At 40.7% G+C, this 27873-nt stretch overlaps 1 protein-coding gene across 7 annotated transcripts in view; it reads right to left on the reverse strand.

Moving 5' to 3' along the window:
- The window catches only part of LOC126253003 (UDP-glucosyltransferase 2-like), a 324067-nt gene that overhangs the window by 86528 nt on the left and 209666 nt on the right, over positions 1-27873 (reverse strand). For 2 of the 7 annotated variants that reach the window (XM_049954042.1, XM_049954043.1), the window contains exon 5: positions 9006-9228. The exons of 3 other annotated variants lie outside the window; for them this stretch is intronic. In XM_049954042.1, the coding sequence (XP_049809999.1) occupies positions 9006-9228 (223 nt within the window). Of the gene's footprint in view, positions 1-8693; positions 8914-9005; positions 9229-27873 lie in introns of all 7 variants that reach the window. 2 more of the 7 variants (XM_049954048.1, XM_049954049.1) reach the window with 2 other exon arrangements.

Raw genomic sequence — 27873 nt, forward strand, 5'->3', positions numbered from 1 at the left:
AAATTCGTCGACGCTTCTTCAATACTTCATCATTAGATACATAGCATAATCAAATTCTTCATATAACATTAGCTTACTAATCATAAACATACCTCAACAACATAATACACATCGTCGTCGTAAAAAAATAACATCATAACACCTCAGTCAAATCTCAAAATCGTCGTAGCTTCCTCCAATAGTTTCAAAACCTAAAAAAAATTCTCTGCTCATTTCAAAAGTGTCATCTGCCTCAAACGTACTTTAAAATCATGATTCCATACCAAACACATCATTCAAAGCTCACATTGTATCACAATGGTTCCGAAAAAATATGAACAGTTTACAAAGTACAAACAAAATACAATTTCATAAGTGTGAAGTTATTCAACTGTGTAATTACGTAAGCATCTGTCACTAATGTAGTAAAAAAAATGTTTGTCTCTCTCAGTTAAATGATCTGATAGCTGTGTAATACTGTGTTGGAGAAATATGGTACCGATGTGTAAAGTTGTATAAGCAAATACCATATTAGCTAGGGCTCCTTGTGCTTGCCACACACATGGTACACAAAGTAAGCGTGTACCCCCCTGAGGATAAATGTAATTATACCCTCAGGTGTTACAAATTACATCAATGGAATGAAATGTATCTCGGAAAACTATCTTTGTAATTCAAAAATATTTAAAAATAAATGTTTTAAGTACAAAATTAATCACTCAAATACGTGTCCTGTAGCGCTAAACTGTGCGTCATGTTGTAAGATAATCTCTGTGGAAGTCTCGTAGTTATCGTCCTCCGAAAGCTAAGTTCTACAGAAGTCAATGTACTTACCTCATGATAAACAAAAGTGAAATACTTTGCGTATAGATATCTTAGTTATTACGCTTATTGCCGTGATGAGGAAAGTACTGTACTGTAACGTATTGTTGTGCTACGAAAAAGGCTGTCTCATTGTTGCTATACCACAAAAGTTACTACTAAAACATGTTTTACTTTCCAGAAGAAGTCAGAAAAACTGTGCAGATATAAAACAGATACACCGCAAAAGCAACAAGGTAAATTGTGTCACACATTAGTAGCGTCGTGATATAGTCGTGTAGCTGTCAAATAAACTAACCACTGTGTCACCTGGTACCTCTCAGAAAGCACCTTGAATCCATAATGTATTTGCAAGTAAACCAAAATGTTGCATTAAAAAAAAAACAGATTATCTTTCAATAAACGGTTTTACGTGTGAAATGTGGTGTAAACCTTTACTCTTCCTAGTACGCAGAGTTTCAACTTTAACGCAATTATCAAGTGGTATACGTCGGTAAAGAATACTGGAATTTTTCTCAAGGTTAGCGTCTGTGTTATTTTTCTCGGAGCCAGCGGGCGCACGCGGCTGCCTGCTGTGCGGGTCAGTGCCTGCCTCTTTGTTGGTGCGCGTCGTTAATGGGATTCGGAGACCGAACTTCTACAAATTCGCCTTGCCGAGAGGGCCCTGCCGTGTTTAAATCCCGCCAGTTCTGATGCAATTCAGGTCTGTCGTTACGAATATATCGTCTGTCGTCATGTCGGTAGGTTCCGTAGTTTCTTCCTTGTCCGTCACGTGGTGGAGAATTTCTCCCTGAATCGTAACTGTGCGCCGAACTGTTGCGTCTGAAGTTATTCTGCCTCCCTTGATAATAATTGTTTTGGTTCCCATATTGTCTGTTTCTCTGATTGTCTCTGTGATAGTCATTACTTCGGAAATGCGATCTTTCTCTGTAACTATTACTACTCTGCCAACGGTTGTCATACGGGTGGTGTCTGTTTTGGTCACGATTTGTGTTGTGAGAATAGCCTTGTCGTGTCCAGTTCTTGTTTCTGTCGTCACGGAATTGTGACGTATGTGACCTGTAGTGATTGTTTTCCTGTTTTCGCATCCGGCGACTGTCAGTGTCAATTTCTAATTCTTGTAAGAGTCCCTGAAATGCTTCAATGTCGTCTTTGCAACGTCCTGCCAAAATAATGTGTCGCAAATGTTCAGGCAGTTTGATTAAGCAAATGCGGATGAGTTCTGAGGGGCTGTATGGGTTTGACAGGTACTGATTCTTGTGCAACATGTCTTCAAAATATTTCACAAGACTGGAGAATTCATATTGTTCGAAATGTTTCATCATTATGATGCCATGTTTTACTCGGTCTTGTGTGGCTTGAGACCAATATGCTGAGAGGAAGGCATGGTAAAATTCTCCTTCACTATGACAATCGTGAATGACCGAACGCATTCTTACAGCTGGTTCATTCTCTAAATAGCCACACATAAATTCTAATCTGTGTTCTAATGACCAGTTAGGGGGAAAACAATGAGAGAATTGATGGAGCCACGCTTGTGGATGAATGTCGTTGGCAGAATTTTTAAACGTTTTGAATTTACGTGTAGTAATGAACAGCTTATAGTCAAAGTCATCATGTCGGCGAGTCGCATATCGGTCATTATTACGTCGTTTCGGCGGTTCCATCTCAAAATTCGGTGCACCTTGCCAATTTCTTTCATAATTTCCGAAATGCGCTGTGTTATTATTTTGTGGCGGTTCCGTATTTCTATGTCTCTCTTCCTGTATTGGGGCGCGAGTGTCCTCTGAAATACGTAATTCTTGTATTACCTCTGTCAGCTGACCTTGTACTTCCCGGATTTCTCTTTGGTGTTGATTCAGATTTTGTTTCAGTTTCCTAATTTGTTCGCTCTCTTCTGTGTCATTAAAGACTACCGGTTTTGTGTCATTCAGATTTTCATCTACCTTCGTAGATAAATTAGTGAACTGATCCGAAAGTTCGGCTACTTTCTCTGATAGTGTACTTATTTCCTCAGTGTATTTTTCTGAACCAAGTTTCAGAGTATCTACTGTGTCCTTTAAATTTTCTTGAGTTTTTGTAAGTTGCGTAACCGAATCGGTAAATGCAACTGAGTCAATTTTAGCCGACAAGGTCTCATGATTTTCATGAACAATGGTTTGCAGTTCTTTTATAGCTGCTTCGTGATTCTGTAATGCATTTTCATGCCGCGAAAAAATAGGTTGAAAATGCTCACAAATTTGTGTTTTTACGTCATTACAGACTTTTTGACATTTCGATTCAATGTGATGTAACTCAGTAGTTAAATCTTGACGTGTTTGTTCAACCGTGGAGTCTAACTTTTGAAGCTGTTGCTGTGTTTGACTCTGATTTTGTTCCATTTGTTTCTGATTTTGTTCGATTGTGTCTAATTTTTCAAGCTTTTGTTGTGTTTGTCTCTGATGTTGTTCCATTTGTTGCATTAGCTGTAATAACAATGCATTAGTGTCTGGAATCTGTTCCTCTACGCTTTTCGGCAGTGCATTTGCACCGGCAACATTCACATTTTGACAAGCAGAAAATGTGTCTTGACTTATTTGAGAAAACGGTGAGGATCCAAAACCTGAATCTACAGTATTTGTGAGATCGTCTCGTGTCATTTCGGATTCCTGAGCCGCGCTATTGCCGACCGATCGATCGATAATGCTTCCCTGTTCTCTAATTGTTTCGCTGTCTACACCATTGTTTGCAACCCGCTCCATTTCCCTATGCACAATTACCAAATTACTACTTTGAACGTCTGTTAATTCATTACACAGTGGTGCTGGCAAACTACGCTCGTCGTCACTATTATTTCTCAGTTTGCTTTGGAGCCTAGTGTTACGTTTTTCACACGCCATTATTGTCACAGTATTTCACACGACAACACAGAAAAACACAATTTCAAGAGCAAAAATAAGAGAACACATTAACATAACACTGAAAATAATATCTAGTTAATTGCAGCTGCGAAATACTTGGTGCAAATCTACATGCATACCACAACTGTTTTATTGTACAACAATGAAAAACTACAACTACAAAGGAGATTTTCTCTAAAATTACGCGCTAGCAATAAACAAAAGCTACACTAATTACACAAACTACAAGAAAAAATCAGAAGATTCCAGTGAGGTATCCTAGGCTATGGGTCGACATATGTAACGTCCCCTTTTAACAATTTTACACGACTGTGCTTAACCTGACACACAATATTTTTTTAGCGCAACGCAATCTGACTTTTAACACACAATATTTTGTTAGCGCAACGCAATCTGACTTTCAAAATTCTCTACAAGAGAATGGCCCTGACTAACATTAACCTATACGTCTCACAAATCACTTACCTCACCAAAAATCTTCGCTGCTCAAGCTACTGCAATACAGCGAGCGCCACTACTGCCAGCTAAATAAAAGATTCAAACTATGGAAGGCACTAACTACTGATAGGGATAGTTAGCAAATGAAAGATATTAATAGAGAACAAACAATGTATTTACCTTGATATCATGACAAATTACAAAACTCCACCATCTCTCTCCCCACATCCACCACTGCTGGCGGCTCACCTCCAACTGCCCAGCGCTACGCGCTGTTCACAGCCAGCTGCCTAACACTATAATGGTTGAGTATTACAACAATGAAAAGCAGCCACAGATTGCACACGGCACAGCCGGTGATTTTCATACTGAGGTGGCGTTATCAATAAAAAAACCTAAACAGCCTACTTACAACTGATGCTATAGTGCTGGCTCACCAATGTGAGTTCACACTGGCTGATCACCACAATTCCAAAAGCTGAGGGAAGATCATAGATTGAGATTTAATAGTAAAAGTTTATGAGAGCAACGACTGTAACTACATTCGTAAAACTACTGTAAGCTACAATAGACTATCGCAATTGAACGTAGCCATCGTAGTTTTCCTGGTAGACTTGGGCAGTTAAGATTCTACCCACGCTAACTGTACGTTATGTCTGTTGCATACATATCGAACGTTACGTCGTTCACTTTCCTCACGTATGCGGTCTGTATCTTGCTAGATTCCCCGGAAGCTTTTAACCGTCTGGAAACTGAGTGAGGATATATAAAGGGCCGCATGACATATGGTACATTAGAATGCGGCCAGCGTTCTTCAGCATGCGTCATCATACGGAAGGGTGGCTATTGTAAATAAAAGGTCTATCGAAAGCAAAACAAAAGCCAATAGTAAGTACAGCGAACCGTATATCATAATGCAGTGACTACTCGTCTACGAGATAACTTCCAGAAGCGTAGACTGTGTCTACAAGCTATCAAGTGTGTGAATCAGGAACCTTTACAAAAATGAGGAAAAATTTCGAGAACTACTACTGAAACGCCGGCCAGTGTGGCCGAGCAGTTCTAGGTGCTTCAGTCTGGAACCGTGCGACCGCTATGGTCGCAGGTTACAATCCTGCCTCGGGCACGGATGTGTGCGACGTCCTTAGGTTTAAGTAGTTCTAAGTTCTAGATCGATGTTTACCGTGTCTTTGACCTCACCTCATAACTAGGCTCGTCTCTCGAACGCCACGTCAGTTTCGTCAAGCACCTCCAGAACAGTTTATGTCACAGATGTAAAAGCAGTCGTCTTTACTTCAGCTGCCTCATTATCAGTGATAGAGACTCCAACACTGGATGATGGATGAAAGCTTTCCATTTAATTCGTCCTGGCTACGAGCCACTTAACCACCATGTTATGAGTACAACTTCGCTCAAGCTGTTGTCACGGAGAACATTAAACGATCAAATGCTCTCGCTTTAATTTCTGATGTATGAATTGATGTGTCCGTACACCAAGGGGTTAATTTCGTTGTCACGACACCAGAACTAATTTTTTCCAACAGTATACGTCCTGGTGAGTGAAGAGAAACAGGAATTCAAGAGATAAGGACGAAAAGTTCATAGCAGTGATCAGCGGTATTCCAAGAAATACGCAGGGTGCCTGGAGAATAGTGGATGAAATTTGCAGGCATGTAATATGTATAGGATGATCCGCTCATAGCATCAGTCTCCTCATAAAAGACATCAATGCTTTAGCTGTACTCCAGATCAGTAAGAAAATATTCAAAGCATTCAAATTCAGCCAAGTATCTCATGCTCTGCTGGAATCGAAGCAAAAAGGAAGTCTGCTGTATCTTTCAGACTTTCCTCACAAACTCACTGGAGCTTTAAAAAGTCCTGAGAGGCTGCTAAAGAACAAAGATGCTTGTAGAATCCATTATTTCCACTTCACTTCGTTTCGATAATACAGTAAGAAGTGCTGCGTTAAAGGAGGACACATGAGGCTAACTTCAACAAGCAAATAGCTTACTACGACCAGTGTCTACTGCCATCACCCACCTTGAGGCAGACAATGCCCTGTTGTCCGACGTGCATCATCATTTTATTAAAGTTGCTGAAGCGGTGTATCTTTTAAAAAACAATATCTCAATGTTGTCCCCAGAAGACTAGCTATGTATTGTATATACAATTACAGACACAACAAAAGCAAGCAGCCAGCCTATCCAGGCGGCGTCAAATCTTTTAGTTCCACAGTAAAAAGGCACTAGCCTCATTGATGACTATGAAAGCCTTGCAAAACAGTTCATCAGCTTTATGCGTCCATTGCCAGCAGATGAAATGTCGCTAAATTTAGAGTTTGCGATGGTTTCTTCTCCACTTATGATGTGCGAGATATTACTTAACATGTCTCGCCCTCACCTAGTGGAAAGGACTGGGTAGATGTCAGCCACTGATGTATCTCGGCGGCACCACCATCAACAGCTGGAAGCTAGCACAATTAGTCGGCACATGGAACAATGTGCAGACAAATAAGAAACAATCTTTTTCCTACACCAACCGAAACAATAGATTCCGTCAGGTGGAACTTACGTTGTATGGACGACAATAATACTATGTCTCCAAAAAATTCAGGAGACTCCACTGAGTATTCTACAGTTGAGATGGAAGATGATGATAGTGATACGGAGCAGGGATATTCTAAACCACAGCGACCAAAGTCATTACCACAAGCAATATTGTTTGTTATCATTACTTTCGAATTTCTCATTAATTTTCCTATTTCGTTGTATTTTGTGTTGAAAAATATTCTATAAATTCGAATTACTTTCGCGATGATGTCGGAAAAAACTACAGTCATATGACTGGAAAGAAACAATGTTAATTATACTACATTTACAGGTAAAGAAAGTAACATTCAAGTGCCATTCTCACAGTATTATGTCACATTTCTTTTACCTCATATCATGAAATGTATTTCTACCTATTTTTAATTTCGTCCAACTGCAAGTATGCAAAACTGTAACATTTCTGTTCTACACAGTTATCTTATTAGGTACTATGGTACAGCGCAGCTCCAGCCATATCACTCACGTCGATTAGTAGTAGGATTTTGGAACATATACTGTGCTCTAACATGAATGACCTCGAAGAAAACGTTTTATTGACAAACAGCCAACACGGATTCAGAAATTATAGTTCTGAAGCACAACTAGCTCTTTATTCGCAAGAAGTAATGAGTGATATACACGGAGATCGTCAAAAATTGATACTGAATTTTTAGATTTCCAGAGGACTTTTGATACCGTTTCTCACAAGCTTGTTTGCAGGCGATGCTGAAATTTACCGTCTTTACCATATGAACAAAAAGAATTGCAAAATAATTTAGACATCTGTACGGTGCAAAAAGTGGCAGTTGACTCTAAATAATAAAAAGTGTGAAGTCATTCGCATGAGTATCAAGAGGAATCCGATAAACTTCGGTTTACGAAAAACACACAAATCTAAAGCCAGTAAACTCAGCTCAGTTATTATGGTTTATAATGGTTCAAATGGCTCTGAGCACTATGGGACTTAACATCTGTGGTCATCAGTCCCCTAGAACTTAGAACTACTTAAACCTAACTGACCTAAGGACATCACACATATCCATGCCCGAGGCAGGATTCGAACCTGCGACCGTAGCAGTCGCGCAGTTCCGGACTGAGCGCCTAGAACCGGGAGACCACCGCGGCCGGCTATGGTTTATAATAACGAATAACCTTAATTCAGTGATAAAATAGATAAAGTCGTGGGGAAAGTAAACTAAAACTGCTATTTTGGCAGAACACTTATAATGTGCAACAAGTCTTCTAAAAAGACTGCTTACGCCACGATTGTCCGCCCTGTTCTACAGAAATGCTGGGCGGTGTGGGATCCGCATCAGACAGGGTTGACGGAGGACATCTAAAGAGTTCTAAGAGCTACAGTTCGTTTTGTGTTGTCCCGAAATAGGGCAGAGAGCACCGCGGGATTGGGATAGCAGTCATTAAAATCAAATATTGTGCTCCGCAAGTAATGACATCGATTTCAACGGGCTGTTAAACTCTAATCTTCCATTACTAATTTCTTAGTAACGTAGCTCAAAAACATAATTATCACATATAAATGTGGATCTAAATAAGAAACCCTCTGAAACTTCCTTTGTGTAGACATTCCTAACAGAGTTACGAGAGGTACAGTGCATTTCAATGTATTAGAATCCAGTCACAAACGGTGAATGTTATTAATATTCATTTTAAAAAAATACAGCGACTTTGAGTAATAAACAACCTTCCGATTTTGCCACTGGTAGTCATATGCATTATACAAAAATTAAAATCACCGTGTGCCTTGCAGTTGTAAACATACTGAATTTTTGAGACTAACAGATCTTGTATATCGTTATAGTCTGAAGAATATTGCCATTACAAATATGAACGAGTACTCCATCGACTAGGGCACTGTACTGCTATTACCAACTCCGTGGACCTGCAAGAGTGAGCAGCATCTGTGTGCTACTAACTATTGGTGAACTAAAAAAACAAATTCCCTCACCTCTTGTCTTCCAAAACTGTCTGCACCGCTTCCAGAACACTGTCCTTGGTGACGTCTTTTAAATCCAGCTTTCGTCCAACGCCTAAGCCGACCATCTTTTCAACATTGTAAATCTGTTCTCCTAGGAAAGGAATCCCAATGACGGGCACAGAGAAATAAGCTGCCTCGTTCCAGCTCTGTAGTCCTCCCTGAGTGATGAAGAGGCGTACGTTCGGATGAGCTGCAACAACACAATGACGTCACTTATGCGCAGTAGTCACTACGCTTGGCAACCCTGTTGGCCGTTGCAGCGCAGGGCGTCCGCACACTCACCCAGCACGTCCTGCTGCGGCAGCCACTTGGCGGTCATCACGTTGCCGGGCTGACCGGGCAATCGATCAGCTTCCCATTTCCAGAGCACGCGTTGCGGGATTCCAGCGAATGCGTCCAGGAAGGCACGGACTGTCTCTGGAGGCATGGCGCTGCTCTGCACGTTGGAGCCCAGGCTGAAGTAAACCACGCCGTCCCTGGCACCGTCCAGGAATTCCCTCACATCCTGATATACAGATGCGCTTCACATCTGACACTAATATTTAACATGAAAGTCATAAAGCTACACTTTGTGCTACAAAAGTCTCCAGAAACACATAGCTCCACATTCCAACAATGGCAACCATTTAATTAATAATCGGTTTCCACTAACTATGGTACGTTGAAGCAGGAGTAACTTTCAATTCATCAGCGTCAATCCTAAGAATATTGCTGCTCCAGTAACAAAGTACCGCGTGGTTACAAGTGAAGTCCAGCTACGGCTAGTGTGAGCTGTAATTATCGTATGGTAAAGAAACTTGATAGTTATTCGAAAGTGTTCATGCGGATGCGATACTCTGTGAAAAAAGATTATTTACAATTTTGGCCATCTGGGGCAAATCTGGTAACCGTGAATGCAAGAAATAGGTATAGAAATGTCTGCATGTTTATTGGCTAGGCATAATGGTGATTTTATTATTAACCGTACACTCACCCAGCAGGTCCTGCTGCGGCAGCCACTTGGAAATGTAACGAAAATCTGCATTCTGTAAAAGACATGATCAACAGTTGCTCGCAGCAGGTCTGGTGGAATCTGAGCAACATTCTCCTGTATACTGGCCTTCAGATCAAGTAGAGACTGAACGTGGCCTGGTAAACGCGTTCTTTTCGATATTCTCAAAGCCAAAAATCACGGATTCAGATCAGGTGATCTTCCAGGTTTTGAATCTGGGAAATTTCTCGAGACACCACATTCGTGGAAGGCTGCATTAAGCAGATGTTTCTCCGGGCGAGCGACATGAAGTGTTGCCCCATCTGGCATGAAAACAGTAGTGTCCTCACAGTTGTGCTTTTTCAAAACAGGAACGACTTTCTGTTAAGTATGTCTCGATAATGTGCAGACGTCACGGGACACCAGACGGGCCATCTGGGTATATTCTTTTCAATGAAGAACGGACCGATAATAAAGGCACTTCTGACTCCACACCACAAAGTCACATACGCCGAGTGCAATGGCTCTTCGTGCTCAGCACGAGATTTAACAGTGCCCTAATTCTGCAGTTCTGTGTATTCACCGCACCTTGTAGAGTAAAATGTTCCTCGTCACTCCATAGAATATTGACAGAGTAAAAGTCATGAAATTCTACCTGTGCCGGAAACTGAAGAACAAATTCTGAACGCTGCTGCTGATCATGAGGTTTCAGTTGCTTAGCGTGTGGATATTGCTTAGCTATCAATGTCAAACTTTCCGTATTGTTGGTCATGGGATGGACAATTCACGTGACTCTGCACGAGCACTACCGCTACCCAGGACACGTGCTGCATGGCCAGTTGCGGCGACAGCAACGTCGACAGTAGTCTCCACCGGGATAGAACGGCTTCCTCTTCCAGGTACCACACCAAGCTCACCGTGTTTTAGAATTTCATTATCATCTTCTTTAAATCACTTAATGACATCGGGCTTCTCCTCATGTCTTCCAGTCGGCGATACTCTCTCAGTGCAGCACTGCAATTGCTCTCTTTCACATAAAACAGTTTCACTAGCAGCGCATGGCCTCTCTTCCCGATAGCCATACATTCATTTACTTTATGGTTTGTCAGATGACAGGGTTGACGTCATACTGTCTTAAAAAGAGAGTACAACGCCAGATTTAAATCTTATTGTCATAACTGGAACTAATTTGTTTTCCAGTGTGAATGGTTCCGCGTTAACACAATAATATATCTACCAGTTTCCCTGCCATATGATAATTACGACCTGCACTGGACCTCAGCGTGTAGTTGCACTTTAATCATAGCCACCCACTTTGAACGATGATCTTCGTTGATAGGACGGACACAAAATGTACTTCCTATTTTAACTATAACTATACATAAACGATCAAGCCCGCGGAATCAGGAAGATTATGAGATTTTCTTATTGACGGAACTGTTATGTACAGCATCATTTCGTCGTTGGATAATCGCAAGAAATGGAGATTGAAATTTACACTTGATGGTACGCATGGCAGCTATGTTGAAATGTAGATAAATGTAATACAATGGACATAAGAAAGAGAAAGAATTCACTAGTATCTGATGACAAGATTAGCGATCAACACCATGTAAAATAGCAACTTCATTAGATTGTAATGTCTGAATGTACCCTATTCTATGTTGTTTTACGTACATTTGACAATAGTAGTAATAAATAAAGGCATCGCTAAAATTTAAATAGAATAATTTCACGCCACCCATAAGGCGAGATGTGATAAACTATTCTCTTTGTATCCCAATTAAAGCAAGAGGTTGCACTTGAAATGACACTAGGTACATGGTTGGCTGAATTTTACTTACTAAAGGCGGTGAGTTGCTTAGAGTGGGAAGACGAGAGCTAAGTAACCGGAAGTTATGAAGGCGTCACGTTTGTGTGGGAACGCGGAAAAGTCTCGTTTTTTCTAGAAGTATCTTCGTGTAGATATATCTTTCCATCAGCATAAAAGCGCGTGAAATAGCTATTCCGATGGGAAATACCTGTACTGGTCTGCTGTGCAATAGATCAGAATATCTCACAAAGACATAAAGTAGTCCCTGACGTTCTTAACCCTACACGTTAAGAACTTTTTATTTTAGTTGTTATCTAAAGACGGTTAGAGAGAACAGTAGCTAATGGGTCAGATTTCTCTGTTTAAATTCACGGATTTTGAGAAGAAAACATACATAGTAATGAACCCAAGGGCACCTAAACTGCGTGGACAACCAAAGGTCCATAAAGCTCAAATCCCAATACGCCCAGTGGTTAACTGTATAGATAGGACAACCTACCTCTCTAGTAGTAAACTAAACACCATCCTTTCAAAAACCGTTCACAATAAAAAACTCAAGGATGTTAGTAAACAGCATAAAAGATGTAATAATTCCAGAGAGTGGAAAATTCGTATCCTTTAATATCATCCATCTATACATTAATTTCCCTATACAGGAAACAATTGATATTATAGAACACAACTTGCTACAGTATAGAAAATTACCCATTACTGGTATACAAGAGATCATTGAACTGCTAAAATTAGTACTAAACCGAAACTACCTCGAATTTAACAACGCAATATACATCCAAAACGATGGAGTAGCCATAGGATGTAGCATAGGTGGCACCATAGCTGATATATTTTTAAACACTTTAGAACAAAAATTCTTTAGCCCCACAAACACACTTCCAAAGAAAATTGTATATTGTTTCCGTTATGTAAATGACACGCTGCTCCTAATAGACGGTTCTGACACAGACATTCAACAGATGCACAGACTACTACATGAACTTCACCCCAACATAAAATTCACAATGGAACTAGAGAACAATAAAACGATCAGCTTCCTGGACCTTACAATAAAAAAACATTAAAACTGCACATCAATTTGAAATCTACAGAAAACGTAAAACATCAGATAACGTAATTAATGCAAATTCTTGTCATTCTCGAACACATAAACACGCGTACTTTCATACAATGTTAAACAGACTGATAAACCTACCATTACAACAATCTGCAATACAAAACGAGCTAGAAATCCTCAGATATATAGCACAACAAAACAACTTCCATCCAAACATAGTCAACAAAATCTACAACAAACAGTTTCACACTAAGATTCATAGTGACATAAAATTAAGCAGAGAGATATCAACGAAACAAAAAATAACATACATGCCCCAAACATATGTAGGCAATATATCTAGCAAACTTAACTCTTTACTAAAGAAGACCACAGTTCGATTTGCATACCGCACTGCACACAACCTAAAGACATAAATTAACTCCGGAAATACGAAACTACCAGTGTATTCGTACTCTGGCGTGTACAAAATTAATTGTAAAGACTGTGCAAAATTCTATATGGGCCAGACACGAAGAAATTTCCAAATTAGATACCGAGAACATACCAGAAACAGTGACAAAAACCCATCTACACTACTTAACCATGTAAAAACTGAAAATCACAACATAGACCAGATTGAAAATTCGATGTAAATTCTCCACATAACACCAAAAGGAGCAATATTGAACTTTCTGGAAGAGATAGAAATCTATATACACACCCCCAAATATCCAGGAAAATTTTTAAACGAACAAACCTATTTAAAACATAAAAACTGTCTTGATAATTTTATTGAAATTATTGACCACGGATAATTTCACAAAACGAACACCAGTATACAACTGCAAAGATTTTAGCATCACACAACTCTATAGATTTATAAAAACAAATCTAACCATGTAACATCGCTGACATATCTCGAAGCTGTCAAACTTACAAAATGTTAACAAGATCTTAACGATACTGGGCAACAAAGAAAAAATTCCACTGCCGAGACATTACTTAGCGATAAATTTATAATTTCGCCTGTGCTTTGCTTAAAAACGCACCAAGTAAGATATATCTGACAGCAAGAGCGCCCACGACGTAATGTGGAAGTAAATCTTACGCCAAATGTACAAAATAATTATTTATTACGAAAACTCACAGATATATGATCTAAATACCGTACTATATGTTGGAGAGTGCTTGGAAATGGCCTTTGAGGCGGAATAGACCTATAGCCAATGAAAATAAAGTCACAATAGTAACAACTGCTACATAAAACAGCGTTTTGGCTTAATGTACAAATAATTCATATTTTTTCATTCATTTTCTAAAGCTGATGCATCTATCACGTCTCACGTGGACGGAAGCAAATGTTCAGTAGAGGGGGCACCAGCTAAGGTGTTGTGCTCCAAAGATTAAACGGGCTGCCTGAAGGCAGATCACGTACATCAATGCTCGACAGAATTGTTCATTTCTGAAGCAATATTGTACTTTCAGTGTACTGTCGCTTTTCGGATACTGCTCCGAGTACAGAATGTCAAATCAAACATATTTCAACCGTATAAATTTCCAGATTGTTATCGTATCTGGCCACTAGTTACGGCGATATATTACGCCAACTTCAGGCCACTGACCGACGTGTAGGCAGTGTGAAGTGACCGCTGCCTCAAAAGTCTACGGATACCAGTCTTTGAATGCTGGCCCATATTTCGGCTGGACCAAATGTGAGAATTTTCTTATGCGTCGGTCAGGGGGCCTGAAGATGGCGTAATATATCGTCGAGACTTGTGGCCCAATGAAATAATTTGGAAAATTAGACGGCTGAAAGGTGTTTGATTTGACATTCCGTACGAAACAATACACGTCCCGCAACCATCTGTGAAAAAATGAACATACAGAGACAGCTCAGAATGTCCGCAACAGAATCTGAGTAGCGACAGGTCATTCGGTTAATATTACACGCAGTAGCGTGTACGAGTAGGGACTGATCTTGAATGTGTGTACAAGTATGATTTCCAGCTGTGACATTTATTAGAACAACGGTAGGACCGCGTTCTCAAGTCATTATGCTGTCTCAAGACAATCGTTAAGTGATTTCAACGCATGGCTTGGCGATTGCGAGAGTTCTGAGTGGTTTTGTCTTCAAGGTTTACCCACCCAAATTGCCGACTGGTAGTGGATGCAATATTGCATCCCTATCCCTTATTCCATTTACTATGCGCAGATAAGCAAGACTACTGAATGACCAACGTGGCAGTACCAAATTAATCATTGCAATGTTGAACAACATACTATTTTTCCGTGTTGCAATTGCCTAAAATTACAAAATGCTTGAGATAAGTTTTTGGGGATCTAGCAATGGTTGTTGTTGTTGTGGACTTCAGTCCTGAGACTGGTTTGATGCAGCTCTCCATGCTATTCTATCCTGTGCAAGCTTCTTCATCTCCCAGTACTTACTGCAACCTACATCCTTCTGAATCTGCTTAGTGTATTCATCTCTTGGTCTCCCTCTACGATTTTTACCCTCCACGCTGCCCTCCAATGCTAAATTTGTGATTCCTTGATGCCTCAAAACATGTCCTACCAACCGATCCCTTCTTCTAGTCAAGTTGTGCCACAAACTTCTCTTCTCCCCAATCCTATTCAATACCTACTCATTAGTTACGTGATCTACCCATCTTATCTTCAGCATTCTTCTGTAGCACCACTTTTCGAAAGCTTCTATTCTCTTCTTGTCCAAACTAGTTATCGTCCATGTTTCACTTCCATACATGGCTACACTCCATACAAATACTTTCAGAAACGACTTCCTGACACTTAAATGTATACTCGATGTTAACCAATTTTTCTTCTTCAGAAACGATTTCCTTGCCATTGCCAGTCTATATTTTATATCCTCTCTACTTCGACCATCATCAGTTATTTTACTCCCTAAATAGCAAAACACCTTTACTACTTTTAGTGTCTCATTTCCTAATCTAATTCCCTCAGCATCACACGATTTAATTTGACTACATTCCATTATCCTCGTTTTGCTTTTGTTGATGTTCATCTTTTATCCTTCTTTTAAGACACTGTCCATTCCGTTCAACAGCTCTTCCAAGTCCTTTGCTGTCTCTGACAGAATTACAAGGTCATCGGCGAACCTCAAAGTTTTTACTTCTTCTCCATGATTTTAATACCTACTCCGAATTTTTCTTTTGTTTCCTTTACTGCTTGCTCAATATACAGATTGAATAACATCGGGGAGAGGCTACAACCCTGTCTCACTCCTTTCCCAACCACTGCTTCCCTTTCATGCCCCTCGTCTCTTATAACTGCCATCTGGTTTCTGTACAAATTGTAAATAGCCTTTCGCTACCTGTATTTTACCCCTGCCACCTTCAGAATTTAAAAGAGAGTATTCCAGTTAACATTGTCAAAAGCTTTCTCTAAGTCTACAAATGCTAGAAACGTAGGTTTGCCTTTTCTTAATCTTTCTTCGAAGATAAGTCGTAAGGTTAGTATTGCGTCACGTGTTCCAACATTTCTACGGAATCCAAACTGATCTTCTCCGAGGTCCACTTCTACCAGTTTTTCCATTCGTCTGTAAAGAATTCGTGTTAGTATTTTGCAGCTGTGACTTATTAAACTGATAGTTCCGTAATTTTCACATCTGTCAACACCTGCTTTCTTTGGCATTGGAATTATTATATTGTTCTTGAAGTCTGAGGGTATTTCGCCTGTCTCATACATCTTGCTCACCAGATGGTAGAGTTTTGTCAGGACTGGCTCTCCCAAGGCCGTCAGTAGTTCCAATGGAATGTTGTCTACTCCCGGGGCCTTGTTTCGACTCAGGTCTTTCAGTGCTCTGTCAAACTCTTCACGCAGTATCTTATCTCCCATTTCGTCTTCATCTACATCCTCTTCCATTTCCATAATATTGTCCTCAAGCACATTGCTCTTGTATAAACCCTCTATATACTCCTTCCACCTTTCTGCCTTCCCTTCTTTGCTTAGAACTGGGTTTCCATCTGAGCTCTTGATATTCATACAAGTGGTTCTCTTCTCTCCAAAGTTCTCTTTCATTTTCCTGTAGGCAGTATCTATCTTACCCCTAGTGAGACAAGCCTCTACATCCTTACATTTGTCCTCCAGCCATCCCTGCTTCGCCATTTTGCACATCCTGTCGATCTCATTTTTGAGACGTTTGTATTCCTTTTTGCCTGCTTCATTTACTGCATTTTTATATTTTCTCCTTTCATCAATTAAATTCAATATTTCTTCTGTTACCCAAGGATTTCTATTAGCCCTCGTCTTTTTACCTACTTGATCGTCTGCTGCCTTCACTACTTCATCCCTCAGAGCTACCCATTCTTCTTCTACTGTATTTCTTTCTCCCATTCCTGTCAATTGTTCCCTTATGCTCTCCCTGAAACTCTCTACAACCTCTGGTACTTTCAGTTTATCCAGGTCCCATGTCCTTAAATTCCCACCTTTTTGCAGTTTCTTCAGTTTCAATCTGCAGTTCAAAAAATGGTTCAAATGGCTCTGAGCACTATGGGACTCAACATCTGAGGTCATCAGTCCCCTAGAACTTAGAACTACTTAAACCTAACTAACCTAAGGACATCACACACATCCATGCCCGAGGCAGGATTCGAACCTGCGACCGTAGCGGTCGCGCGGTTCCAGACTGTAGCGCCTAGAACCGCTGGGCCACTTCGGCCTGCAATCTGCAGTTCATAACCTATAGATTGTGGTCAGAATCCACATCTGCCCCTGGAAAAGTCTTATAATTTAAAACCTGGTTCCTAAATCTCTGTCTTACCATTATATAATCTATCTGATACCTTTTAGTATCTCCAGAATTCTTCCAGGTATACAACCTTATTTTATGATTCTTGAACCAAGTGTTAGTTATGATTAAGTTATGCTATGTGCAAAATTCTACAAGGCGGCTTACTCTTTCATTTATTCCCCCCAATCCATATTCACCTACTATGTTTCCTTCTCTCCCTTTTCCTACTGACGAATTCCAGTCACCCATGACTATTAAATTTTCGTCTCCCTTCACTACCTGAATAATTTCTTTTATCTCGTCATACATTTCATCTATTTCTTCATCATCTGCAGAGCTAGTTGGCATATAAACTTGTACTACTGTAGTGGGCGTGGGCTTTGTGTCTATCTTGGCCACAATAATGTGTTCACTATGCTGTTTGTAGTAGCTAACCGGGACTCCTATTTTTTTATTCATTATTAAACCTACTCCTGCATTACCCCTATTTGATTTTGTATTTATAACCCTGTATTCACCTGACCAAAAGTCTTGTTCCTCCTGCCACCGAACTTTATTAATACCCACTATATCTAACTTTAACCTATCCATTTCCCTTTTTAAATTTTCTAACCTACCTGCCCGATTAAGGGATCTGACATTCCACGCTCCGATCCGTAGAACGCCAGTTTTCTTTCTCCTGATAACGACGTCCTCCTGAGTAGTCCCCGCCCGGAGATCCGAATGGGGGACTATTTTACCTCCGGAATATTTTACCCAAGAGGACGCCATCATCGTTTAATCATACAGTAAAGCTGCATGTCCTCGGGAAAAAATACGGCTGTAGTTTCCCCTTGCTTTCAGCCGTTCGCAGTACCAGCACAGCAAGGCCGTTTTGGTTAATGTTACAAGGCCAGATCAGTCAATCATCCAGACTGTTGCCCCTGCAAGTACTGAAAAGGCTGCTGCCCCTCCTCAGGAACCACATGTTTGTCTGGCCTCTCAACAGATACCCCTCCGTTGTGGTTGCACCTACGGTACGGCCATCTGTATCGCTGAGGCACGCAAGCCTCCCCACCAACGGCAAGGTCCATGGTTCATGGGGGGGTAGCAATGGTTAACGTGAGTAAAAATTCTTCTCGCAGTGAGTTCTTGGTTTTTGAGGAGAATTATATTTAACAAGACACATGGAAGAAACATACACGGCACGTAAAGGAAGATGTTCGTCTGATATCGCAGTCTTTCGCTTGTTCTCATCTTAAACAATAGCTGAAACAATTGTAACTCTTAGTCCCTTGCTACTGTAACTGCTATTCATTACGGAACAAAAAGGTTCTCATTAACATTTGAAGGTTATTGCAGCTCTTTTTTCCGTGCATTACTAATCCTTCTTCCCTGGCCACCTCAATTTAATTATGATTTGGATAAATACAGTGTGTACCTACGATAGCGGATTCGGATTAGCAGGGCCATCCTTGACTCCCTTTTCAACGAGATGGCGAAATATCGGGGTTTTTATCGCTCGTGGTCATTGGTACGCTGCCCGCTCTGCTAAACGGAGAGAGTAGCTAGCACCTTCTCATTCAAGTAACTGGTCACTGGCATCCAACCAATAAGATTCAAACACATTTACGTTTGGGGTTTAAAATTAAAACTAGCATACCACCAGTCTACAGAGAAAGTCAGGTGGAACTGATTAACAACTCTGATAATCTTCCACTGTGGCTGATAAGTTCCAGTCTGGAGCACATGACATAGTATCAGTCTGTAGAGGCAGTATTAACAAGCGATGTGAATTGGGATGATTAAGTAATATCAGTATTAAGAAAGGTGAACGGAAGATCTAGCTTTGTTTGAAGGGTTCTGAGAAAATGCAATTCGTTTACCGAGTAAATCACGTAGAATCGCTAGTGAGACCTATTCTGTAATGTTGTTCCAGTGCGTAGATTCCTTATCAGGTAGCCATGACAACAGAAATTGAACGAATTCGGTGACATGTTGACAGGGTGGGATTAGGTCGGTAAATCTGATATGAAAGAGAAACAAAAATTCTGAGGGAACTTAAATGGCAAACATTGGGTAAAAAGGCTACATAGTTGTCATGTTGGCTAAGATTCCAGAACCTGTAGTCAAATAAAACTGAGAAACAAGTATTCTGCTAAAATCACCTCTTTTACGTAGGGACCACGAGAATAAGATAAAAGACATTAAGCAGGGAAAGAGACATATTGTCAATCATTTTACCCTCGCTCTATACACAAATGGAATAAGAGAGAAAATCCGTACTGTTGGTATGGCGTACCCTGTGTCGTGAATTTTACAATGTCTCATGGAATATATGTTGTTGTTGTATTCTTCAGTCCTGAGACTGGTTTGATGCAGCTCTCCATGCTACTCTATCCTGTGCAAGCTTCTTTATCTCCCAGTACCTACTGCAACCTACATCCTTCTGAATCTGCTTAGTGTATTCATCTCTTGGTCTAGCCCTACGATTTTTACCCTCCACGCTGCCCTCCAATACTAAATTGGTGATCCCTCGATGCCTCAGAACATGTCCTACCAACCGATCCCTTCTTCTGGTCAAGTTGTGCTACAAACTCCTCTTCTCCCCAATCCTCTTCAGTACCTCCTCATTAGTTATGTGATCTACCCATCTAATCTTCAACATTCTTCTGTAGCACCACATTTCGAAAGCTTCTATTCTCTTCTTGTCCAAACTATTTACCGTCCATGTTTCACTTCCTTACATTGCTACACTCCATACAAATACTTTCAGAAATGACTTCCTGACACTTAAATCTATACTCGATGTTAACAAATTTCTCTTCTTCAGAAACGCTTTCCTTGCCATTGCCAGTCTACATTTTATATTCTCTCTACTTCGACCATCATCAGTTATTTTACTCCCCAAATAGCAAAACTCCTTTACTACTTTAAGTGTCTCATTTCCTAATCTAATACCCTCAACATCACCCGACTTAATTCGACTACATTCCATTATCCTCGTTTTGCTTTTGTTGATGTTCATCTTATATCCTCCTTTCAAGACACCATCCATTTCGTTCAACTGCTCTTCCAAGTCCTTTGCTGTCTCTGACAGAATTACAATGTCATCGGCGAACCTCAAAGTTTTCATTTCATCTCCATGGATTTTAATACCTACTCCGAATTTTTCTTTTGTTTCCTTTACTGCTTGCTCAATATACAGATTGAATAACATCGGGGAGAGGCTACAACCCTGTCTTACTCCCTTCCCAACCACTGCTCCCTTTTCATGTCCCTCGACTCTTATAACTGCCATCTGGTTTCTGTAGAAATTGTAAATAGCCTTTCGCTCCCTGTATTTTACCCCTGCCACCTTCAGAATTTGAAAGAGAGTATTCCAGTCAACATTGTCAAAAGCTTTCTCTAAGTCTACAAATGTTAGAAACGTAGGTTTGCCTTTCCTTAATCTTTCTTCTAAGATAAGTCGTCCTCTTGGGTAAAATATTCCGGAGGTAAAATAGTCCCCCATTCGGATCTCCGGGCGGGGACTACTCAAGAGGACGTCGTTATCAGGAGAAAGAAAACTGGCGTTCTACGGATCGGAGCGTGGAATGTCAGATCACTTAATCGGGCAGGTAGGTTAGAAAATTTGAAAAGGGAAATGGATAGGTTAAAGTTAGATATAGTGGGAATTAGTGAAGTTCGGTGGCAGGAGGAACAAGACTTTTGGTCAGGTGATTACAGGGTTATAAATACAAAATCAAATAGGGGTAATGCAAGAGTAGGTTTAATAATGAATAAAAAAATAGGAGTGCGGGTTAGCTACTACAAACAGCATAGTGAACGCATTATTGTGGCCAAGATAGACACAAAGCCCATGCCTACTACAGTAGTACAAGTTTATATGCCAACTAGCTCTGCAGATGATGAAGAAATAGATGAAATGTATGACGAGATAAAAGAAATTATTCAGGTAGTGAAGGGAGACGAAAATTTAATAGTCATGGGTGACTGGAATTCGTCAGTAGGAAAAGGGAGAGAAGGAAACATAGTAGGTGAATATGGATTGGGGGGAAGGAATGAAAGAGGAAGCCGCCTTGTAGAATTTTGCACAGAGCATAACTTAATCATAGCTAACACTTGGTTCAAGAATCATGAAAGGAGGCTGTATACATGGAAGAAGCCAGGAGATACTGACAGGTTTCAGATAGATTATATAATGGTAAGACAGAGATTTAGGAACCAGGTTTTAAATTGTAAGACATTTCCTGGGGCAGATGTGGATTCTGACCACAATCTATTGGTTATGAACTGCAGATTGAAACTGAAGAAACTGCAAAAAGGTGGGAATTTAAGGAGATGGGACCTGGATAAACTGAAAGAACCAGAGGTTGTAGAGAGTTTCAGGGAGAGCATAAGGGGACAATTGACAGGAATGGGGGAAAGAAATACAGTAGAAGAAGAATGGGTAGCTCTGAGGGATGAAGTGGTGAAGGCAGCAGACGATCAAGTAGGTAAAAAGACGAGGGCTAATAGAAATCCTTGGGTAACAGAAGAAATATTGAATTTAATTGATGAAAGGAGATAATATAAAAATGCAGTAAATGAAGCAGGCAAAAAGCAATACAAACGTCTCAAAAATGAAATCGACAGGAAGTGCAAAATGGCTAAGCAGGGATGGCTAGAGGACAAATGTAAGGATGTAGAGGCTTGTCTCACTAGGGGTAAGATAGATACTGCCTACAGGAAAATTAAAGAGACCTTTGGAGAGAAGAGAACCACTTGTATGAATATCAAGAGCTCAGATGGAAACCCAGTTCTAAGCAAAGAAGGGAAGGCAGAAAGGTGGAAGGAGTATATAGAGGGTTTATACAAGGGAGATGTACTCGAGGACAATATTATGGAAATGGAAGAGGATATAGATGAAGACGAAATGGGAGATAAGATACTGCGTGAAGAGTTTGACAGAGCACTGAAAGATCTGAGTCGAAACAAGGCCCCGGGAGTAGACAACATTCCACTAGAACTACTGATGGCCTCGGGAGAGCCAGTCATGACAAAACTCTACCATCTAGTGAGCACGATGTATGAGACAGGTGAAATACCCTCAGACTTCAAGATGAATATAATAATTCCAATCCCAAAGAAAGCAGGTGTTGACAGATGTGAAAATTACCGAACTATCATTTTAATAAGTCACAGCTGCAAAATACTTACGCGAATTCTTTACAGACGAATGGAAAAACTGGTAGAAGCCGACCTCGGGGAAGATCAGTTTGGATTCCGTAGAAATGTTGGAACACGTGAGGCAATACTGACCTTACGACTTATCTTGGAAGAAAGATTAAGAAAAGGCAAACCTACGTTTCTAGCATTTGTAGACTTAGAGAAAGCTTTTGACAATGTTGACTGGAATACTCTCTTTCAAATTCTGAAGGTGGCAGGGGTAAAATACAGGGAGCGAAAGGCTATTTACAATTTGTACAGAAACCAGATGGCAGTTATAAGAGTCGAGGGGCATGAAAGGGAAGCAGTGGTTGGGAAAGGAGTGAGACAGGGTTGTAGCCTCTCCCCGATGTTATTCAATCTGTATATTGAGCAAGCAGTAAAGGAAACAAAAGAAAAGTTCGGAGTAGGTATTAAAATTCATGGAGAAGAAGTAAAAACTTTGAGGTTCGCCGATGACATTGTAATTCTGTCAGAGACAGCAAAGGACTTGGAAGAGCAATTGAACGGAATGGACAATGTCTTGAAAGGAGGATATAAGATGAACATCAACAAAAGCAAAACGAGGATAATGGAATGTAGTCAAATTAAGTCGGGTGATGCTGAGGGAATTAGATTAGGAAATGAGACACTTAAAGTAGTAAAGGAGTTTTGCTATTTAGGGAGTAAAATAACCGATGATGGTCGAAGTAGAGAGGATATAAAATGTAGACTGGCAATGGCAAGGAAAGCGTTTCTCAAGAAGAGAAATTTGTTAACATCGAGTATAGATTTAGGTGTCAGGAAGTCGTTTCTGAAAGTATTTGTATGGAGTGCAGCCATGTATGGAAGTCAGACATGGACGATAACTAGTTTGGACAAGAAGAGAATAGAAGCTTTCGAAATGTGGTGCTACAGAAGAATGCTGAAGATAAGGTGGGTAGATCACGTAACTAATGAGGAGGTATTGAATAGGATTGGGGAGAAGAGAAGTTTGTGGCACAACTTGACTAAAAGAAGGGATCGGTTGGTAGGACATGTTTTGAGGCATCAAGGGATCACAAATTTAGCATTGGAGGGCAGCGTGGAGGGTAAAAATCGTAGAGGGAGACCAAGAGATCAATACACTAAGCAGATTCAGAAGGATGTAGGTTGCAGTAGGTACTGGGAGATGAAGAAGCTTGCACAGGATAGAGTAGCATGGAGAGCTGCATCAAACCAGTCTCAGGACTGAAGACCACAACAACAACAACAAGATAAGTCGTAACGTCAGTATTGCCTCACGTGTTCCAGTATTTCTACGGAATCCAAACTGATCTTCCCCGAGGTCGGCTTCTACTAGTTTTTCCATTCGTCTGTAAAGAATTCGTGTTAGTATTTTGCAGCTGTGGCTTATTAAACTGATTGTTCGGTAATTCTCACATCTGTCAACACTTGCTTTCTTTGGGATTGGAATTATTATATTCTTCTTGAAGTCTGAGGGTATGTCGCCTGTTTCATACATCTTGCTCACCAGATGGTAGAGTTTTGTCCGAACTGGCTCTCTCAAGGCCGTCAGTAGTTCCAATGGAATGTTGTCTACTCCGGGGGCCTTGTTTCGACTCAGGTCTTTCAGCGCTCTGTCAAACTCTTCACGCAGTATCGTATCTCCTATTTCATCTTCATCTACATCCTCTTCCATTTCCATAATATTGTCCTCAAGTACATCGCCCTTGTATAAACCCCTCTATATACTCCTTCCACCTTCCTGCTTTCCCTTCTTTGCTTAGAACTGGGTTTCCATCTGAGCTCTTGATGTTCATACAAGTGGTTCTCTCATCTCCAAAGGTCTCTTTAATTTTCCTGTAGGCAGTATCTATCTTACCCCTAGTGAGATAAGCCTCTACATCCTTACATTTGTCCTCTAGCCATCCCTGCTTAGCCATTTTGCACTTCCTGCCGATCTCATTTTTGAGACGTTTGTATTCCTTTTTGCCTGCTTCATTTACTGCATTTTTATATTTTCTCCTTTCATCAATTAAATTCAATATTTCTTCTGTTACCCAAGGATTTCTACTAGCCCTCGTCTTTTTACCTACTTGATCCTCTGCTGCCTTCACTACTTCATCCCTCAAAGCTACCCATTCTTCTTCTACTGTATTTCTTTCCCCCATTCCTGTCAATTGTTCCCTTATGCTTCCCTTTTCCTCTGGTTCTTTCAGTTTATCCAGGTCCCATCTCCTTAAATTCCCACCTTTTTGTAGTTTCTTCAGTTTTAATCTACAGATCATAACCAATAAATTGTGGTCAGAGTCCACATCTGCCCCTGGAAATTTCTTACAATTTAAAACCTGGTTCCTAAATCTCTGTCTTACCATTATATAATCTGTCTGATACCTTTTAGTATCTCCAGGGTTCTTCCATGTATGCAACCTTCTATCATTATTCTTAAACCAAGTGTTAGCTCTGATTAAGTTGTGCTCTGTGCAAAATTCTACCAGGCGGCTTCCTCTTTCACTTCTTAGCCCCAGTCCATATTCACCTACTACGTTTCCTTCTCTCCCTTTTCCTACACTCGAATTCCAGTCACCCATGACTATTAAATTTTCGTCTCCCTTCACTATCTGAATAATTTCTTTTATTTCATCATACATTTCTTCAATTTCTTCGTCATCTGCAGAGCTAGTTGGCATATAAACTTGTACTATTGTAGTAGGTGTGGGCTTCGTATCTATCTTGGCCACAATAATGCGTTCACTAAGCTGTTTGTAGTAGCTTACCCGCGTTCCTATTTTCCTATTCATTATTAAACCTACTCCTGCATTACCCCTATTTGACTCTGTGTTTATAACCCTGTAGTCACCTGACCAGAAGTCTTGTTCCTCCTGCCACCGAACTTCACTAATTCCCACTATATCTAACTTTAACCTATCCATTTCCCTTTTCAAATTTTCTAACCTACCTGCCCGATTAAGGGACCTGACATTCCACGCTCCGATCCGTAGAACGCCAGTTTTCTTTCTCCTGATAACGACATCCTCTTGGAATATATATGTAGGTGTAAAAACCGTCACCAGTGCTCAGAGCTCATCTTATCTCACTGAAACCAAATCAGGGAACATTTCTTGTTCTTTGCACATCCCTCGATGGCAAGTAGAATTGGCACAGCAGTGAGAAAGCATCCAAACTGAAGGGACAATATACCAATACATGCATGAAATCTGTCTTGCCTACACACACACACCAATACTATTGAGAGGCATCACCACGACACACGAAGTGGAACTCCGGAAAACGCGAGCTAGCCATTAATGATTGGTAATATATGAGTTAACAGTGGGTGACGTCAGTCAATCGCATACTCGATAAGGATGGATGCGACTTCGGATAGGTGACGTGATTGCCTCACAATGTGTCACATTCATAGGTTTTACGGTAACTGGTGTCCTAAATACTTCTTGTCGCAAATTTTGCCATAACCGTCATAAGGAACATCATACGTACAATATCTTCCAATATCTTGGCTCTATATGACTCAGCCAGTAAACTGTGCCGCTCGAAACTATTCAACATTTCAGACGACTGAAGATATTTATAACATCTGACATCATCTTTGCACTCATGGTGGAAAAACGGATGTACCTTGGAGCTGGTAAGCTAGAACACAGGGTCCTGGATTGAGAGCCATTGGGCTTTAAGAAAAAAAAATTACTAACAAACGAAGATACAAACAAATTGTCACTGAGCAATAGTTATTTTAAAATCCGTCCCCATAATGAAACTTAGGGGAATTCCCCACTTCAGCATACTACTTTGTTAAAATTAACATATTTTTTTTTTTACACCAGCTAAGAATACGAGAACTACTCTTCAACAACAACGCTCTTTGTCAAATGACATATGCTGAATATTAAACACTTTAAAACATTCCTTAAGTTACAATTTACGGGCCCTAACACACAGCTGCAATTGCTCTTTCGTCAAAAGAATGTACTGAAATTCCAACTATCTTAAAGGCAGTAGATCAGGCCTCCTGCAAACTGTCCGACCATGAACGCTGTATGACAAAATTTGTAAAGAAGCAAAAGTAAACCCTGTTTCCAAAGGCTACAGCCTGTGGCAGTTACTACCAAAGCAGTAACAGTTTTATACAGTGCTTATCAAATGAATTAACCACTGCTAACAGATAGCATCACGTTTTCTCTAGCTTGAGACATACACAAATGCATTTACGTGAGCTAACAACCGGTAACATCTACTGCCAAACAGAAACAGTTTTTCCTAGCCCTTCCAATGAACTTATACTTTAACTTGAGACATACGTTCAAAAGTATTGACGCGGGCTAACACATTGTGGCAGTTACTCTTAAAACAGTTGCAGCCTTATGCTGGCTGCTCAAACGAGATTTTCAGCGACTAACTCAGTGTGACATCCATGCCTTATCTTGCAGGAAATGTTCAAGAGCGTTTACGTGCGCTAACACACCGTGGCAGTTATTCTCAAAACGATACAGTTTTGTACCGGCTCTACAAATAAAATCTTTTGTCACTAAACACCGTGATAGTTACGAAACAAAAATAAGGAGACAAACCAACGAAGACTCTAAGGACGCTTCCAAACCTTGTAAGAAGCTTTAAACTGGACAGTGAAATATATGTAACTCGGTATATCACCCACTGTCCTCGGGCTGGTAGCAGGTCCAGGGTCCTGCCGCGACAGCCACCGCCGCTTCCTCTCTGTCGCTTCTCACACCACAGCGCAGCCAACAACACGATGTGCCTCACGTCGATGGATCCGTCAACACGTCGCTCGCACACGCGACTGCTTCCACTGCCCGTTGCCGAACCGACTACTGCTTGCGCCACTCACGGACGTTATCACCACGGCCCGTTTTCTAGCCGGCGCGGTCAAACCTCTTTGATGCGCGTCGACACTAGCGACGTGTCAACAGACAAACATCAATGTCAGGGATTACCGGAGAACCAAAAACACACCTTTCATCGACTCTTTGACCGGCTTCAGCCAGCTAACCCCTTTATGGTTCTGGGAATGGACATACTCCACGAAAAATCTTACAAGTGTCATGATTTGGATAACTTCACAAGGACCCACATACCCTGGTAGCATTTCATTGGTAATCCGATGCACTCCTTTACTCTGTTCCCAGACACGCCTCACGAACAATGGGTCTCCTTTTTTCATTGTTGTGTCGTGTCGTCCTTGATTATAGACTTGAGCCTGCTGCTTATGAGCACGCATGATGGTATACTGTGTAGTTTCTTACCTGATTGTCAAGTTATCAGGAGTCACCTGCTTCTGGTGACCACAAAGTGCTTAAAAGCGAATTTACTTCGTAGGTCAACGTCAGTCGGACGGGGGTGCTGTTGTGATATTCA

Source organism: Schistocerca nitens, chromosome 4, assembly GCF_023898315.1.
Source record: "Schistocerca nitens isolate TAMUIC-IGC-003100 chromosome 4, iqSchNite1.1, whole genome shotgun sequence".
NCBI lineage: Eukaryota > Metazoa > Arthropoda > Insecta > Orthoptera > Acrididae > Schistocerca > Schistocerca nitens.